The 20,125-nt window shown below is 37.4% G+C and overlaps 1 protein-coding gene across 1 annotated transcript in view; it reads left to right on the forward strand.

Annotated features, from left to right (window-relative positions):
• LOC150081739 (methylthioribose-1-phosphate isomerase) overlaps positions 1-20,125 on the forward strand; it is a 138,988-nt gene that overhangs the window by 87,260 nt on the left and 31,603 nt on the right. Inside the window, exon 4 of the mRNA XM_090378842.1 lies at positions 13,425-13,594. Within this exon, the coding sequence (XP_090234968.1) occupies positions 13,425-13,594 (170 nt within the window). The remainder of the gene's footprint in view (positions 1-13,424; positions 13,595-20,125) is intronic.

The raw sequence follows: 20,125 nt of genomic DNA on the forward strand, positions 1-20,125 counted from the left end.
ACATTTGCACATCTTCAGTCCATGGGGATACCACCTGAATCTAAGGATTCCCTCATAATTATGGCTAAAGGTATGCTTACTTCCTTACTGCTTTTCATCCTTTGCCAAAGATTTCTCATAATCTGCCTTTGCCTGTCTAACCTCTTTTGTGATTTGATTACAGACCAGCTTATATCTACTGTAGGCTTCACTGTCACCTATGTGTCCTATGCATTTTTCCTCTCTGCAGCACATCTCATTAGTTCGTCTGACATCCATTTAGGCCTAAACCTTGAACGGTATTTCTTAGCATTAGTATTAGTTGAGGCATATCATGCAAGAAAGCAAGCTTATAGAGCACCAGTCAAAAAAAAAAAAAAAAACCTACCCGTTTCACCCATCCATCACTCCAAATGTTTGTGTAATTCAGCCATAAATTTATTTAAGCTATCAACTTTCACAACATCAGATTGAAGTCTGTTCCAGTAATCAAATACCTGCTGGCTAAAGGCAGACTTCCTCACATCTATTCTACAACTGTCTTTTCTCAATTTTAATCTATGCCCCCTCAGGTTATTAATCTCAGCAAGTGGAAGTATCTCATCAGCATTGAGTCTGCTCAAACCATTCTTTACACCTCAATCAGTTGACTTCACATGTGCCTAGTCTCCAGATGCTGCGACTGACAGAATTTAATCCTTTCCTTGTAAGAGAACCCCTTTGTTCCTCTTAGCAATCTTGTTGTCCTTCTCTGAATTCATTCTAGTAACTTTGCATCCTTCCTAAATGAAGCCTCCAAATCTGTATGCAGTACTCAAGGTGTGGCCTGACCATTGCCTTATACAACGTAAAATCATCTCCTTGTCTTTGCTAGCAAAATACTTATATATATCATTGACAAAACTCCATGACCTACTTTGGCTGTTGCCCCTATGCATTTGTCAATGTTAACTTCAGTTGCCACCTCTCAGCCCATTTACTGAACTTTTCTGATCCTGTTGCAGTAGCATACTGTCATTAGTGTCATTAACAACCCTGCCAACCTTTATATCGTCTGCAAACTTAAACATTAAGCCTGATATACTATCGTCAATATCATTAATGAATACACAAAACAACAATGGACCCAACACTGCACGTAGGGAGACTCCACTAATAATGTTAGTCCACTAAGAGCAGGGTCCATTGATTGCCATCCTCTGTCTTCTCCCACTCAACTATCTGTATATCCATAGCAGCAATTTGTCTGCAGTGTGTAATGGTATCAAAAGCTTTCCTGAAATCCAAGTACAGTCTGTCCTCGTATAACACGTGTTTGCATTACACGAATTCGATCATACACGATTTATAAATAGGGGAACAATGTCGCATATAACACGAACGTAATTCGCTTATGCACGATTCGCCTTTGTGTTTACAATAAATGACAGTCGAACGCGGCGAAATCACCACAACTGAAAACAACATAGTAGGAATGAAGAGAGGATTCTGAAAATTTGTTTTTATGATTTCGTGGAAGGGGAAACACATTTAACATAATAACGTAAAAATCAACAGAATTTCAGCTACTGTATCGGTATTACTGTATTGCAAATGTAATTAGATCGACTTTTACTACCCGTTTATAATGACTCCACTAGCAGGAACCACCAATAAAAGGAAATTGCAAATTGTTTTTATTGTTTTATGGTAGTGACTTCCAGAAATGTGCTTTAGTAAAACATAAGCATGTAATATGTGAGAATAGTGTGTTTACGCCTTTACTGCATTTATTCAGTTGTTCACGGGGCGTTGCATCGTTTATTCAGTTGCTACTTGTTTGCTGTGCGTTTATGTATATGAAGCTTGCCTCCTCATTTTTGTTCATTTTATAATTGTGCTCTATTCTCAAAAAAATGAGTAAAATACTGGAAAAAAGTGTGAAAAGGAAGCGTTCTGGTGAAAATACTTCAGAGAGAAAAAGAAAAGCAATATCAATAGAAGAAAAATATGAAGTTGTGAAACGCTTTGACCGGAATGAAAGAACATGCGATATTGTGCGTGCTACAGGCCTAAATGAGGGAACGCTGAGAACAATCAGAAAGAATGCAGAAAAAATAAAAGCAACTTTCATAGCAGGAACAACACAAAGTGTAACAAAATCAGTTAGATCAAGACACAAAGAACTGGAAGAGATGGAACGTCTTTTATCTGTTTGGATAGAAGATCAAACAAAGAAGAGATCAGGAACAAGTTTGCTTACGATAAAGGCATTGGCAATATTTGAAGACCTCAGAAATAAAGCTGAAAACCCTCAAGAAGTGCCTCCCTTTACTGCCAGTAGTGGCTGGTTCAACAATTTCAGGAAACGTCAAGCTTTCCATAATGTGAAATTATCAGGTGAAGCTGCGAGTGCAGATGAAGCAGCAGCAAAGGCATTTCCGCCGATACTGAAAAAACTAATTGAGGAAGAGGGCTATACACTGGACCAAATTTTCAACTTTGATGAAACTGGACTGTATTGGAAAAAAATGCCATCACGAACATATATCTCAAGAGAGGAAGCACGAGCTCCAGGCTTCAAGGCTGCTAAGGATAGGTTTACCGTTATGTTAGGAGCAAATGCAAGTGGCGACTTGAAACTGAAGCCTGTTATTGTTTATCATGCAGCTAATCCATGAGCGTTAAAAGGGATCACAAGGACTACCCTGGGTGTTTACTTTAGGAACAGCAGAAGAGGATGGATGACAGGGCAGATCTTCACTGAACTTCTACTACATGTGTTTGAGGATGTGTTTCGAAGCTACTGCAAAAAGAAAAATTTGAATTTTAAGATTTTAATTATTTTGGACAATGCACCAAGTCACCCTCCAACCCTTGCTGAACTGTCACCAAACATCAAAATCCTGTTTTTACCGCCTAACACAATATCTCTTATCCAGCCACTTGACCAAGGAGTAATTGCTGTTTTTAAGCACTATTACACAAGACGGACATTTAAGATGCTGATAGCAGAAACAGAGGGCGAAAATGCACCAATAGTTAAAGACTTCTGGAAGCGATTCAACATTAAGAATGCAATTTACATAATTGTGGAGGCTTGGAACGAAGTGACAAAAGAATGCTTACATGGTGTTTGGCGGCCACTTTTACCAGATTTTATTCGTGATTTTAAAGGCTTTGATCCTGTAAATGAGCTTCCTAAATTAAAAGCACATTGTGTTGCCCTCGCAAAGCAGGTTGGCTTTGAGGAATTGGAGGAAGATGATTTAGAAGAGTTGCTTCAGTCTCATGAAGAAGAACTTTCAACTGAAGAACTGCAACAACTTGTTGCTGGAAGGCAGGTGGAAGATGAGAAAGACGACGAAGTTGAATGCCTGAACACCACTATAAAACCGCTTTGTACTTCAGAGTTATCTTCAGTTTTAAATTCATTTGAGAAAAGTATGCAATGGCTAGAAGATAATGATTATAATGCAGAAAGAAGCAGAAGAGCACTTTATACAATTCGGTCTGCTTTGGAGCCATATAAGCAGCTGCTTTGTGAAAGGAGGAAGACTGCGAAACAACAGAAACTAGATGTCTTTTTTATGAAAACACCCAAGAAAAATACAGAAAATGAGCCGCAGCCCTCTAGTTCTGGTGTGACCACATTTCGTTCAGAGTCTTCATCGGCATCTCCTCCACCTCCCAATTCCGATAACGATGACAACCTGCCGCCACTTTCCCCATAATTACGCTGCTTCAACCCTTTCTCAAGCCCTTTCCCTCAAGCTGTCTTCATTTACTTTTAAGGTAAGAATCTAAATTCAAATGATTAAATTATTAATTTTACATTTTTCAACTGTAACTGTTTTATTACGATTATTTATTGTGTGTGGTAATGTTTTGGTTAAAAATGTGTGTCCAATCTTGGGTGGTCGGCACCTAACCCTATATTTTCCATAGGGCCTGTTGTTTATACTGCACAATTTTGCATTGCACGAGGATTTCTAGGACTTGAAACTGAAGCCTGTTATTGTTTATCATGCAGCTAATCCACGTATAACTATCGTGTTATACGAGGACCGACTGTATATGATATCAAAATTATTTTTTGTATCCAGTTCCTTTGTGACCACATTGTAGTATCCAATCAGATTGGTCAGACAAGACTTCCCCTTAACAAACCCATGCTGTGTCTGAACTAGTCTTGTCTAGATGATCCTGCATCACTTGTTTAACCAGTGACTCCATTATATGCTCAATGCCGATGGGATTCTTCCTCTTGCTCAGAATAATCACCTGAGAGGGCATAAATAATTCAGATTGAGGAAAGACAGATGTAGGATAGATGTGCAGAAATTTGCTTTTAGCCAGCGGGTAGTTGGTTGGTGGAACAGACTTCCATCCCTTGTTGTGGAAGTTGATAGCTTAAATAAATTTAAGGCTCAACTGGACAGGTATTACGAACGAATGGAGGGGTGAAATGGAAGTGGTTTTTTTTTTTTTTTTTTTTTGGCTGATGTTGCATAAGGTGGTCTATAATTATTTGCGTCACCCTTTGATCCCCCTTGTGAATTGGGGATACATTTGCACATCTACAGTCCATGGGGACCTGAATCTAAGGATGAACCCCTGAACCAAAGGATGCTCTCATAATTATGGCTAAGGGTTTGCATACTTCCCTCACTTCCTCCTTCAATATATTTTGATAGATTCTATCTGCCCCAGGTGCCTTTTTTATGTTTAACTTCAACAATTTCTCCTCCACTTTGCTCTTTATTATTACAAAATCATTTAGCTCCCTGTTAGAGTTTAGTAAACTTGTGTCCTCCCCTTTCTTACAGAGTTCCTCATGGGGGAATGTAGATGCAAAATACTCTGTTTGTCAGCTATATGAGCATGATCATGAACAGTCAAACCACGATCAAGTGGAGTAATCTGATTCATCCACTTCCTTCTAGAGTTTACATAAGTAAAGAAGCCTTTGTTGTTTATCTTTGAATCCTTTGCCAAGGATTTTTCATAATCAGCCTTCCCTCCTTTGTGACTTCATTATGGACTGGCTTCTGTCTGACTTAGGCTTTTGTATCACCTGCATAATTTATATGCATTCCATGCATTTTTCTCCTCTGCCATGAGCCTCATTTGTTCATCTGACATCCATTTAAACCTAAATCTTGAACATATTTCTTAATTTTGTTATAAAAAGCCCAGTAGCTTCCAATATTAATTCCCTGAAGGCTTCCCATTTAGAATTCATTGTTTTTAACATCATTAGTTGATCCCACTGTACAGAATTCAAAAACTGCTTGAGACCACTGTGTCACCTTTACGAATGCAAAAATCCTTCCGTTTACCCTTGATGGTAGTCACATCTTTAAGTAAATCCCACATCAATAGATTGTGATCACTGTCACCTAGTGGTTCCTTTATCTGCAAATTCCTAATGCATGTCTCATCACTGCTGATAATCAGATCAAGAGTATTACCCCCTCTGATTGCCCATCGAATATGTTGCTGTAGAAAACAATCCTCCAATAAATCCACAAAATCTTGCTAGCATGCTAGTAACCAACCCACAAGTTCCAGTCAATATCTGGAAAGTTAAAATCCCCCATTACTAGACATTCTGATTTACTGGTCCACTCTATTCCTATGTACAACTGTTCGTTGTACTCATCAGACCTATTCATTTGGCCTATGACTCACTCCCAGTGTTTATGTCAGTACAAACTGACTTTCCCAGTGTTTATGTCAGTACAAACTGACTCAATGTTGCACTGTCTGCCCACGACAACTGGATGCACTTCTTTAGATTTTATGTGTTTCTTAACTAACACTCAATGCCTCCTCCCTTCATACTACCCTGTCTATCCTTTCTGTAAACATTGTATTCCCCAAATTCCAATTCTGCACTTCTTATATCTGTGTGACACATTGTCTCTGATATCGTAACGATATCTGCCTTTGATGGCTTGATCAGCACCTCAAATTTATTTATTATACTTCTAGCATTGTTGTACATGCAGGTATATGTGCATATTTTCTTATTCTTAGTTACCCTAACAGAGCCCATGTATTTTTTTGTTCCATGACTCCCAGCAGCTGTTGAAGCCCCCAGCAACTTGCTCTTTAGGCTACTGCTCATTACAATAAAAGCAGTGCAAGAATCGCTTTCACCTCTACCTGTGGCTACTGTTAGTCTTTTAGTCTGTAAATCTCCCCCAAGCTAGCAGTTTCCCGATCCATCTAATGCTGCCTTGATAGTAGCAGCAAATATTCTTGCACCCTTTCTATTTAAGTGTATCCCATCCTTGTAGAAACAGTCTCTCCTGATAGCAAACACAGACCACTCTGAAAAAAATTCTACCCCTTGAGCCTTGCAGAATCTCTCCAGAGCCGAATTGATTGACAGGCTCTCTTCATATACTCCCCCTATCGTGTCTGAGCAGAACTGCAGACACTTTCCAATCGAACCCTAGCTCGCAATGTTTTTTCAACATTGACCTGTACTTGTTAAGTAAATCTTCAGATCTCTTAATTTTGGTGCCTAATTTCCTCTAATTTCCTTTGGCGCCTAAATTAGGTGCCAAATTAGAAAATTATAAATTCTGCACCTAGCACACACAAAGACATCCTCCTTGGCTAGATCATGTCGTGTTCTAGATAGGTCTGCAAACATTTCATATTTTGTGCATTTTTTTAGACTGCGATGTGTTGGAGAATCAACCCTTCGGTTCTACCTCGACCCACAGCACTCTGGCTAATCTGTGAGAGTTGCTTTGCTGTTCAAGTCTGCGTCATGATTCCGTTTAAGTACAATTTAATTGACAATGAAATTTAATGATTAATAAATTTTACTGATTAATTGATAATACTCTACTATACCATGCTAACAGATTTCTAATAAAGTGCTGTGTGTTTCACTATCTAGTTTTACATTAAACCTTACGCTATCCAGTTCGGGATATACGTATCGTATAACAATGGCGGCAGGTTATGAATGGTAAATCTACGGTCACTAAGTATTAACTTTCAAAATCGATATCTAAATTCAAAATAATCCAAGAGTTTGACTAGGGATATAAGCTACTTATAGAAAATAATTTAATATAACAATTAAGGGATACATACAAATTAACACGTGACACAGAAGCCTATGATAGATACAAGTTGATCTGTTACCAAGTTACAAAGGAGGTTAGGCGGGCGAAGGCAGATTACGAGAAATCTTTGGCAAGGTATGCAAAGAAAAACAGCAAAGAGTTCTTTACTTATGTAAACTCTAGAAGGAAGGGGATGAATCAGATTGGTCCACTTGATATCGATGGGTCAACTGTTGATGATCCTGCTCAGGTAGCTAACAAACTAAATGAATATTTTGCATCGACATTCACACATGAGGAGTTATTCAGCGATGGGAATGCCAGAGGTGTATTCAACTCTGGCAGTAAGCTAGAGAATCTTGTAATAACTGAGAGTAAAGTGGAGGAGAAATTGTTGAAGATAAATACAAGAAAGGCACCTGGGGTGGATGGGATCTATCCAGTTATATTAAAGGAGCCAGCAAAGGAAGTAAGCAAACCCTTAGCCATAATTATGAGAGCTTCCTTGGACTCAGGGGAAGTACCCATGGACTGGAGATGTGCAAATGTGACCCCAATTCACAAAGGAGGATCAAAGGGCGACACAAGTAATTATAGACCTGTTAGTTTAACTTCTGTTCCCGGAAAATTAATGGAGGCACTGGTTAAAGTAGCACTCCAGGATCATCTAGACAAGACTTCAGTTATAGCTCAGACACAGCATGGTTTTGTTAAGGGGAGGTCTTGCCTGACCAACCTGATTGGATACTATGATGCAGTCACAAAATAACTGGATGCAGGGAATAACTTTGATATTATATACTTGGATCTTAGAAAGGCTTTTGATACTGTTGCACATGGAAGACTGCTGCACAAATTGGAGCAGTGTGGCATTGGTGACAAATTGTTGCTATGGATAAAGGGATGGTTGAGTGGCTGTTGTTGTTGTTATTATTTGGTTTTTAGGAGCATTAGCAACTAAGGCCATATTGCTCCGGGATATGCGGTGGTCATTCTCTGAATGACCTTTCCGCATCCTCCGTATTTGGTGGTGACGGGCTCGAACCCCGGTCTAATCAAGAAGCGTGTGCTACGCACTGCTGCTCCTTCCCGCCTGGCTACGGAGGCGCCTGGTTGAGTGGCAGAAGACAGAGAGTGGTAATTAGTGGACACTGCTCATCGTGGACTAATGTTATTAGTGGAGTCCCTCAGGGTTCAGTATTGGGTCCATTATTGTTTTCTGTATTTATAAATGATATTGATGATGGTATATCAAGCTTAATGTCCAAGTTTGCAGATGATACGAAGGTTGGCAGGGTTGTCAAGCACACTACTGACACTATGCTACTGCAACAAGATCTGGAAAGGTTGAGCAGATGGGCTGAGAGGTGGCAAATGAAGTTTAACATTGACAAATGTAAAGTACTACATATGGGAAACAGCAACCCCAGAGCAACGTATCAACTCTGTGGTACTACACTGACAGTGGTAGAGAATGAAAGGGACCTGGGGGTGGTTGTGCAGGCAGATATGAAGTTTTCTGAGCAGTGCAGATGGGCTGCAAGAGTAGCTCATGGTGTATTGTCGATGATATATAGGAATTTTTCTAGCAGGGATAAGGAGGTGATTATTCCCTTGTATAAGGCAATGGTCAGGCCACACCTAGAGTACTGTATACAGGTCTGGAGGCCTCATTTCAAGAAGGATGTAGAGATGCTGGAACGAGTACAGAGAAGGGCAACAAGATTGGTGAATGGAACAAAGGGGTGCTCTTATGAAGAAAGGCTTAAGTTTTGCAAATTACAGTGTCTGGAGACTAGGCACCGGCGAGGTGATCTGATAGAGGTGTATAAAGTCTTGAATGGTTTGAGCATGCTCAATGCTGATGGGATTCTTCCTCTTGCTCAGAATAATCACCTGAGAGGGCATAAATTCAAATTAAGGAAAGACAGATGTAGGATAGACGTGAGGAAATTTGCCTTTAGCCAGCGGGTGGTTGGTTGGTGGAACAGACTTCCATCCCTTGTCGTGGAAGTTGATAGCCTAAATAAGTTTAAGGCTTAGCTGGACAGGTATTTCGAACGAACAGAGGGGTGAAGTGGAAGTGGTTATTTTTTATTTATTTATTTTTTTTTTTTGGCTGATGCTGCATAAGCTTGCCTTCTTGCATCAAATGCCTCTACTAATGCTAATGCTAAGTCAGTAAAACAGCTAAATATAATTACAAACTTAGCGTTTGCCGGAGCTGCAAAATCTTGTCCAACACATGGATTGGATACCCTTACCGATACTTAGTTGGTGTGAAAAGCCTAGTAGCTTCCAAGATTAATTCTTTGAATGCTTCCCATTTAGAATTTGCTGTCGGTAATTCATCATCAGTTGGTCCCACTGTATAGAATTTAAAAACTGTCTCAGACCACCGTAGTCATCTTTATGAAAGCAAAAACCCTTCCCTTTACCCCTGATGGTAGTTTGAGTAAATCCCACATCAGCACACTGTGATCACTGCTACCTAGTGGTTCCTTTATCTGCAGATTCTTAATGCATGAAGAATCACTACTGATAATCAGATCAAGAGTATTACTCCCTCTAGTTGCCTCCCAAACATGCTGCTGTAGAAAACAATCATCTAATAAATCCACAAAAGTGCTAGTGTGTGAGTGACCAAACCCACAAGTTCCAGTCAATATCTGGGAAATTAAAATCCCCCATTATAAGACAATCTGATTTCCTGGCCCACTAGTTTATAATAATTTACTTGTTCAATAGTTTAGAATAAAAGACCTCGAGGGGACACAAATTCAAATTGAGGAAGGATGGTTGAAGAATAGATGTGCGGAAGTTTGCATGTAGTCAATGGGTGGTTGATCGTTGAAACAAATTCCCATCTGTTTTTGTGTAAGTTGATAGTTTAATTAAATTCAAGGAGGGAATGAATAGGTGAATTGGGAAGTATTGTATTTTTTTATTTATTTATTTTTTTTGGCTGATGCTGTATAAGTTTGTATTCTTGCATAATACTTCTAATAATAATAATGCTAATTGTACAGTTTGATAGGAATTTCTCTGTTCAGTGCAGACACAATGTCACTATAGTTAATTGGGTTTTGTAAAGTCTATACAAGAATTTTGCCCATAAGCATAAGGGGGTAATTTGAATAAGGCAATGGTCAGGCCACATCTTAAATACTGTATACGACTCTCAAAATCTTGTTTTAGGAAGGATGTGGTTCTGCTGGAGCAGGTGTAATGAAGAGTAGCATAATTAATCAGGGATCCAAAAGGGTATCCTTATCAAGAAAGACCTGGGTTCTGTAAACTGCACCGTCTGGAAACTGGCACTTGCGTGTTGACCTGATTGAAGTGAACAAGGCTCCAAATGGACTGACTAAACTAAATGGTGATGGATCTTTCTTTCTACAATGAAGTAAGAGGGGCTGAAAAAAAGGATGATTATTGCAATATAGATGTACAGAAATTTGCTTCAGCCAGATGATAACTGATCAGTGTAACACTCTTACATTTGGTACTATAGAAGTGGGTAGTATGAATAAATTTAAGGATGGATCGGACTAGCATTTCCCCAAGTGTTGTCTGCAGCTTGCTACAGGTCTTTGGTGGGGAGGGGACTCCTTAGTGGAAAAAATAAACCAGTTCTTAAAAAATATACAACATATTATCCGGCAACATTCATCAACGTGTCAAGTCAAAAGCTATAAAAAGTACATATATTTTATTAGTTAATTATGAACACAAAATTTATTAGCTTGTTATGATGGGAACTGTTAAGTGTAATTTTCTTTATTGCTTTTTGTAACTTTTGATTTAAAATTAGCAGTGTAGTTATTATTTGTGATTCTCTGATTAAGCTGCTGAATCTGTTGCTTAGTTTTGTAATTGGTTAAGAAACCACGGTCAACTTCTGCTGCCATTATGTTGTATTGATAAGAAAGTTCAAACTCTGCCACCATTGTTATAGCATTAATATATATTAATGACTGATACTTGTAAGTTTTCTACATAGTTTTGTAGCAGTGTAATCATTAGAATAGGTGTATAAACTAAAATTTATAGCAGTGCAAATGTGTTTTAATAACATGACTTTATCACTAGTATGTGACAATCTAAAAGAGTGTAATTTGTATTTCTGTTAAATTAGTGAGATTAGCATAGCATTATATCATATCAGTGGCCCTGCAAATAGTAATGCCACTGAAATCAACAATACTTTGACTTAACATTTCTGAAGAGGCCTCATCTGGAATGGTATCTTTGTCAAAGCACTCATAATCGGTTGGTCTCTAACAGACAGTCCAAACAGAAATCCTCTGACAAAAATCCAGGTATTCTAATGCTCAGAAGTAAGCTGTACTTGTTAACAATCCAGTGGTTGTATTTTAATATAAAATTTCTTATTTATATTTTAATATGAATATAAAATATTTAATATAAAAAGTCAGTGAAATTTAATTTCCAGTGTGGTGCATACTTTAAAAAACTATGTGCTTTTTCTGAATAATATATTTTTTCAAATAACTGTTTGTGAAAAAGCCCCCTCCCCGATTTTTGGATGATTTTGGCCAAAATTATTAGCTGTTTCATCCTCTTTATGGTTACTCGATCTCCAGCTTTACAAATGTCGAAAGTTGACAGTTATATCGTTTGTTCTTCTGTGTTTAACTTTATTTACATGTGATCATATTGCATTCAGTCTCCATAGAAATTTGTGTTTGGCATATTACTCTATTGCTTTAATATAGCAGTTTATCAGATACAGAGTATGTGATCAACTGCATATGTGGTATCACTATGTTATAAAATGCATATGTGACATCACATGCACATTAATGAAACTTTATTTTCCAATTGATGACAAAAGATGTGTCCAAGCCCTACAGGGAGCTACAGGAAGATCTCTCTCTCTCTCTCTCTGAAACTGCGACTCAGCCAACACTTTGTGCCTTTTTCAAAAAGGTGAAGGCAGATTCAGAAGAGCCTCAACCCATCATGCAGTGGCCTCAAAAAAATACCAAAAGCATTAAACTACACACAGACACTTACACAATTCAACTTTCAGATGATGTTCCATATTTCTTTGAAATGAGATGGTAGTGTTGGGGAGGAAGAATGTCCAGAGGGCTTCTTCCTAATAGCAGTTAATCTCCCTTCCCTACTATGATTACCATAATCATCAAGCACATACATCATTATCATCTTCAATGGATATCAGCTCTGGATAAAAGTTAAATTAAAATTTCTTACTAATTAATCGAAAATATCATTTAGATTAATTTTGTTTATCTGTATATTATTTTAATCTTGTTGATGAAAAAATGTGATTATAGAGAATATATGATTACAGTCAACCCTTGCTAATCCAGATTAATTGGGGAAAAAGGTCATCTGGATTAAGTGATAATCTAGATTAGTGAAGCAAAAGATAGCCCCAAAAGACAAAAAAAAATTAGAACACAAATAAATGGAAAGTTTAATGGTATAGGTAGTGCTGATGAAAATAAATTAAAAAAATATCACTCTACAGTCTTTATTTAAAAACTATAAAAATACAATAGATTTATCCATCAATAGATGGATAAATGTATTGTCTGTTGTTTTTTTATACATTTATCAAGTGGCATTGGTGTTGCATGGCAACGCCACTTGATCATTGCTGTAAATACCACTTAAATACAACTTCTTCCAGCAATACTTCTTTTGGCTTTTTTTAATGTCTGTCTGTTTGATATGCTGCTTTTATCACTCTCCACATCAAATTTAAAAGCAAAAGCCTTTATAGATTCTTTTTGTTTTTTTAATATTTGACACAGTCTGTTGGCCAGTACAAATTCTTCAGCAATTTTTTTTCCAGGAACACCATTTCAAGTTGTTCTATCACTATGAGCTTGTTAAAGTGATGTGTTTTCTTTTTATTCCACTTTTCAATTCTTTAAAACCCATAATTATATAAAATATGTTAACTTATGTACATAAATACATATAAAGAAGTGTGCAAATGAAGTGATACAAGCAGTAACATCAGTCCAACTCAAAGTCAACAGCAATACTGAACAACACGCAAGACAATGTAATGTATGTTCTGTCTCTCTCTCTCTCTGTGCAGTCCATCAGTGTGCAGTCAGAGTGACTCATCTGCCTTCCTAAATCCCATGTGTCTTTCAAAGTATTCAGCTGTGAACAGAATTTTTCATATTTCAATCTGGATTAACTGTAACTGAATTAGCAAGGGTGTACTGTATTTCTGAAACTTTTAATGATTATAAATTATTCTTTTATTACAGTATAGTGTATTTTTTGTTGTTTTTTTTTTTTACTGATATAAGATAAAGTATTGTCTTGAAATATTTGTGGCATATGTACAATTTATTTTTTTTACAGCATTATTAGGGAAATAGAAAATATTCTGCCAGAAGATATATCAGTAAATAAATCAATAAGTAAATATGGGGCTAATTATATTCTTGAGAATTCTTCTGTTTATCCATTGTCTGTAATAACACACTGCAACACTGGTAGCTTAGCAACAGCAGGTTATGGTACAGCACTAGGTAATCTGTATTTTATTATTTATATGTAATTAATTGTATTTTATTTTATAATTGATTTCATTAAATAAGAACTGTAACTAAATTTATTTGATATTTCTAAGAAAAGCATTTTTGTATTTGAAATTTTGTTGTTAAACTCATTGTGCTGAAATGCTTTCTTGCCAAAGATATTAGGCCTATTGTGTCTTTCTTCACTCATCCGTTCAGATAATAAATTTGTCCACCAAATTTTGGACTGACATAATTTATGTCACTGTTCATTTGTTCAATACTGCGAAAAATTGGCAAGTGTACCCAAATGGAACTTTTCATCAGTATTGAGAATTTTGGCTATAGATTTCCAAAGTAGCAGGCTTACCGAACACCTGAACTTACATCACGATATGGGAACATACAAATTCAGATTATTGGCTGAATGGCATATCTGCACTTAGGAATGAGAATGACAAGCTTTTATCAAGAGAAAGTAAGTTATACATACAATTACACTATGATAATAAAACTGGTTTATTTTTAGTTATATTAACAGAACTCTCACCAATTCCTTGTTCACGTGCATTGATACTACATACACAGGGCTGTACTTATAAGCAGGCACATTAGGTTTTAGCCTCGGGCCTCACCATTGAGGAGGGTCATGCATGGCATCTGTAATTTCAAAATTTTAAAGCGATCTTTGTATTGCTTATAAGCAGCACATTAAAACCCAATGTGCCTGCTTATAAGTACAGCCCTGTGTATGTAGTATCAATGCACATGAACAAGGAATTAGTGAGGGTTCTGTTAATATAACTAAAAATAAACCAGTTTTTTTTTGCAACGTTTTTGTTTAAATAGATCGGTAAAAATAATTTTTTTCTGATTATATTTATATATGCAAGTGTTTTCATTTTGGACTCTGGACCTCTGTTATCTTTAAAGGGGGCCCAGTAAGAGCTTAGTACCTCGGCCCCGAGAAGTGTAAGTACGGTCCTGTACATACAAGAACAAAAATGTGATATTAACTTCTTAAAATAAAATGAGTGAGGGCGAAATTTTGTTGTTTGTTATTGGTTCCAGAGCTGGGGAGCGGGGGAGAAGGTTTAGATTTAGTGCAGGAAGTTTTCTTTTAGCCGCTGAGTTGTTGATTAATGAAATCAGTTTCCTCCACGGGTAGTTGATGCTGACATTTTGGGAACAAAGGTCATTTGGATAGGTATCTGCATAAGGAGAAGTCAAGTAGATGGTTTGTTTTTATTTCATCTTATTTTATTATTTATTAATATTTTATTTGTATGTAATATTATTATTATTTTATTATTCTTTAGTTGGTGTAGCAAAAGCCTCAGGCTTCCTTGCACCATATGGCTACTATACTCACTATACTCTCTTGCCAGGTGGGCAGGAGCGGCAGTGCGTAGCACACGCTTCTTGATTAGACTGGGGTTCGAGCCCGTGACCACCAAATACGGAGGATGCGGAAAGGTCAGGGAATGACCACCGCATATCCCTGGAGCAATATGGCCTTAGTTGCTAATGCTCCTAAAAATCAAACAACAACAACTCACTCTCTTTCTCTCTCTCTGCTGTCATAACTATTGGGTTTGAGGTCACAGACAAAGAATTTGAGCTCCTGTGAACGGATAAGTTTTTTGGAAAATTTTTCCATTTTTTGGCTTAATTAATATATTAAATTGTGTTCAATAAATAGCTGAATAGCATTAGTCACATTTGTTAGCTTATTTTAAAATTTACTTTTGAGATTTTGTAACTTACAACTTAATCAATATGGATTGAGACTGCAGTTTGAGAGTGTGGACTGCAAAGTCAAAGAATTTTGAACTCCTGGGAACAGATAAGTTTCTGTTCCCAGGAGTTCATATAGTAATAGTTCAAACTATTAAATAGTATTCTATAAATAGTTTTATAGTCCTAGTCACATTTGTTAGTTTATTTTTAAATTTAGCTAGATGTTTTGTAAGTTATAACTTAATATACATAGCACCTTTGTATTTGTGATTTGGCATGAATATTGTATCTTGTAACTTGTACTGTAGTGCATGGTAGGGAAATTCTAGTGTTTTAATTTTGTGGTAAATAGGTATCTGAAAAATTCAAATCACATAAATTGGTGTTAATAGATAATTTATTATACATTGTAATTAACTTATAACTTTACAAGTGTAAAGGTATAGAATAAACCCAATAACATAACATATGTAATGAACTCGATAACATAATATATATTTTATTATAAATAACTGGTGCATAGTGTTATTATTATATTTAAACATGTTAGTTTAGTGTAATACTCTCAATTAAACTGAATTTGAGCAGAAAGCATGCTTCAGAGCAGCAAAGCAAAGGGCTCAAATTAGAGGGAGTACTGTGGCTTGGGGGAAAACTGAAGGGGGCAGTTGTCCTCTGATTCATGGTTTTATCAAATGTACTACTTGTTTGATGTTAGCAGATCTATCTGAAATGGGACATGATAAATCAAAGGGCGAATATCTTTGTGCATGTTCGATGTAAGAGTTTGATGATATCAGGAGTCAGCTGAGCATACTAACAGGTGTTTGTGAGGTCCCACAGGAGGTTGCTGTTGTCAGTGACTCTATTGTCAGGGAAATGAGAAATATATTGTGCAAAAAGAATATGTGAAAGAGGACCAGGGTATGTCTGGGAGGGGCAAAAGTTGATGACATAGAGTAGATATCATCTTTTTAAGGGCAAAAAGGTGATATTGTTGTTGTTCATGTTGGTGCTAATGACATTAAGAGTAGGAGGTGTGAGGACTTACTTAACAAACATAGGGCACTGCTGAGAAAAATTTGTGAATTAGGGTTAAATATGAAAGGATGGAGTACATGATGAGAAAATGTAAATCAATTCTGCCATAGACTGTGCAACACTCATGGAGTAGAATTTTTTTTTTTTTCAGCATGATATGTACTTGTTAACAGGAGAGACTGTTTTTAGAGGAATGGAATAGAATAGAAAGGGTGCAAGAATATTTGCTGAAGAATAGAGACAGTTAGGCGGGTCAGAAAACTGCTAGCATGCAGATATACAAGACTGATAGATTAACAAGAGCTGTGGGCAGAAGTGAAAATGATTCTTGCACCGCTTCTATTGGAAAATACAACAGCCTGAAAAGCAAGATACTGGAGATTTCAAGACCGGCTGTGGGTCATCTGGGAACATGGAAATACATGGGCTGTATTATACAAAGGGTACTAGGAAAGTTTTGCAATACAGCTTTGTTTATTTAATTTTTTCAAAGTAATTTCCTCTACATTCAATACACCTCTCCATCCTCCGAAACCAATCTTTAAACCAGTTCTGCCAAGTTTCACTAGGGAGTAAAGCACACTCGTTGTCCCAAGTCCGTAGAAGGTCCTCATCACTGGAAAACCGCCTCCCTTTTAGCTTCATTTTCACATGCGGGAACAGTGCAAAGTCGCAGGGAGCAAGGTATGGACTGTAGGGAGGGTGCTCGAGAAGTTTCAGTCCTGTCGTGGTCAAATATTCGGTGCAGGCTTTGGCACGGTGAGCTGGAGCATTATCGTTTTTGAGGTACCAGGAGTCCATTCTTGACTTTGGCCGCAGGTTCTTCATAGATCCAATGACTTTAGGCAGGCATTGTTCAGTATACCACTTAGCTGTGACTGTCTTCTGCGTGTCCAAAACGACACGTTCCACAATTCCACTCGATTGGAAAAATACAGCTATCATTTTCTTCTTTACAGATTGGGATTTTCTGACAATTACGGGTGTGTTGTCATCATCAAAGACCCAAACTTTGTTTTGAGCCTTGGTCGGCAGATCGTAATAGTACAGCCAAGTCTCGTCACCTGTCACGATGTTGTTCACATACCGAGATTGTCCCTTATCAAACTTTTTTAACATCTCCCGGCACCAAGTCACACGTTGTGTCATCTGCTCTTCAGTCAGTTGATGCGGCACCCAGAGAGAACAAAGTTTCTTCACGTGCAAATGATCTTGCAGAATCGAACGAATTGCTGGTGCATAATTTAGGCCCAAAGTATCCTCTATCTGTTGGTAGGTCACTCGCCTGTTTTCGTCAAGCATTTTCCTCACAGCAGTAACGTTTTCCTCCGTAACTGACGTTCGTGGCCTTCCCGGCCTCTCAGAATCCTCCAGAGTGAAATTTCCCCTTTGGAATTCTCTATACCACCTGAATATCGTTGTACGATGTGGACAATCATCATCTAGTGCAAGAGTCATTTCTTCTAAGCACTGGTCTATGGTTAAACCACGCACGAAATTATACTGCAAAACTGTCCTTATCTCATTTCGTGACCACAATGCCATCGCAAGCGCTTTACACTCTCACTACTAATGAATAACTGAGCCCATCGACTTGGCGCGGCGCTACTATGCACGTATGAACATGTCTCAACATGCAGCAACAAGCAGCTTCCTGTGATTCATTGTTGCGTCATATTGCAAAACTTTCCTAGTACCCTTTGTAGTAAAAACAGGTGCATGTACATGAATGCTAGGAGCATAGTAAACAAATTTGACAAATATGAAGCCTTGCTCAAGTCTTCAAATGCAGACAATGTGTGGATATCAGAGGTGTGGTGTCACTCAGACATAAAGGATGCAGAATTTGAAAATGGGAAGTACAATGTATACAGAAAGGAGAGACAAGACAGGAGGGAGGGGTTATGCTCTTAGTTAAGAAGCACATAAAATCAAAAGCAGTGTATCCAGTTGACATGGATTGCCAATGCAATACATTAGCACTGAGAAAACAACCCCCAGAGTAGGAGTGTATTATAGGCCTACAGATTATGATGAGTAGAATAAACCCTACAGATATATAGAGTGGCATAACAGTTATATGCCATAAATAAGAATATGTTATAATGGTGGGTTTTAACTTACCATATACCAGACTGAAACTTGTGGGTTGTTCAATCAAACACCAGCATGATGTTTATGCATCATGCATATTGGATAACTGTTTTATTCAGGATCATGTTATAGAGGCAACAAGAGAGAGCAATATTCTTAATCTGATTGTCAGCAGTGATTCTACAGATAAAAGAACCACTAGATGGCAGTGATCACAATGTATTGGTGTGGGATTTATTTAAAGATGAATTAACAACAACAACAGTAGTCTCAGACAGTTTTTAAATTCTGTATAACGCGACCAACTAATGATGTTACTAAAAACATATTATTCAGGGAAATAATCATAGATGCTACCAGGCTTTTCATACCAACTAAGAAATACTGTTAAAGGTTTATACCTAAATGGGTGTCAGATGGTCAGACATGTGGCAGAGAAGAAACATGCATGGAATGTATATAAATTATCATGTGATACAGAAGCTGGTGGTAGATATAGTCAGCAATCAAGTCACAAAGGAGGTTAGGCAAGCCAAGGCAATTATCAGAGATCCTTGGCAAAGGATGCAAAGAAAAACAGCAAAAGACTTACTTATGTAAACTCTAGAAGGAAGGATATGAATCAGATTGGTTCACTTGATATTGATAATTCGACTGTAGATTATCCTGCTCAGGTAGTTAACAAACTGAATAGGTACTTTGCATCTACATTCACACGTGAGAATTATGTAGTGAAGAAGAGGCCAGAAGTTTATTGAACTCTAACAGGGAGCTAAATGATTTTTTGATAACTGTGAGGAAATTGGAAGAGAAATTGTTGAAATTAAACATAAAAAGGTACCTGGGGTGGATGGGACCTATCCAGTTATCTTAAGGGAGGAAGCAAAGGAGTAAGCAAACTTTTAGTCATAATTATGAGAGCATCTATGGATTCAGGGGAGATCACTGTGGACTAGAGATGTGCAAATGTATTCCCAATTCATAAAGGGGGATCAAAGAGTAACATGAGTAATTACAGATCTGTTTGTTTAACTTCTGTTCCAGGGAAAAGAATGGAGTTGGGTTAAACAAGCGATGCAGGACCATCTAGACAGGAATGCAGTTATACTTCTGTCACATCATCAGTTTGTTATAATCAAAATAAACTATGTTGAAATTGTTCCCTACATCTAGCTGATTAGTAACTGTGTCAAAAATAGCTTACCAGGTTAGTTAAATGATTTTCCCTTAAAACCATGTTGTTTGTCCTTCAAAATGCCATTTATATAGAAATGTTTCTGGATTGCACTTTTAATCATTGCTTCCAAGATTTTTTTATTAATACTGAATTCAAACTAACAGAACCCCAGGGTTCTGTTAGTTTGAATTCAGGGGTTCACATCTGGTGAGTATGGGCTTGGCACACCCAGGGTCCTGAGCTGGATATCATCATTCTTCTCTTCTCTTCTTGGTGATTCCCTTCTACTTCTCTCTCTCTGGGTAACTTTGGAAATTTTTTTTAAGCTGGTGCAGCATAAGCCTCAGGCTTCTTTGCACTATATGGCTAATAATAATAATAATAATAGTAATAACTGGATTTGCCAACTTCACTCTTAGAACCACCTTTTTTTTATTGGCAATATGTTAGCACTTTTCAACCAAAAGGAATCTCTCCTGAATCCAAAGACG

This window comes from Mastigoproctus giganteus, chromosome 8 (genome assembly GCF_048544385.1).
Source record: "Mastigoproctus giganteus isolate SK-2022 chromosome 8, ASM4854438v1, whole genome shotgun sequence".
Lineage (NCBI taxonomy): Eukaryota > Metazoa > Arthropoda > Arachnida > Uropygi > Thelyphonidae > Mastigoproctus > Mastigoproctus giganteus.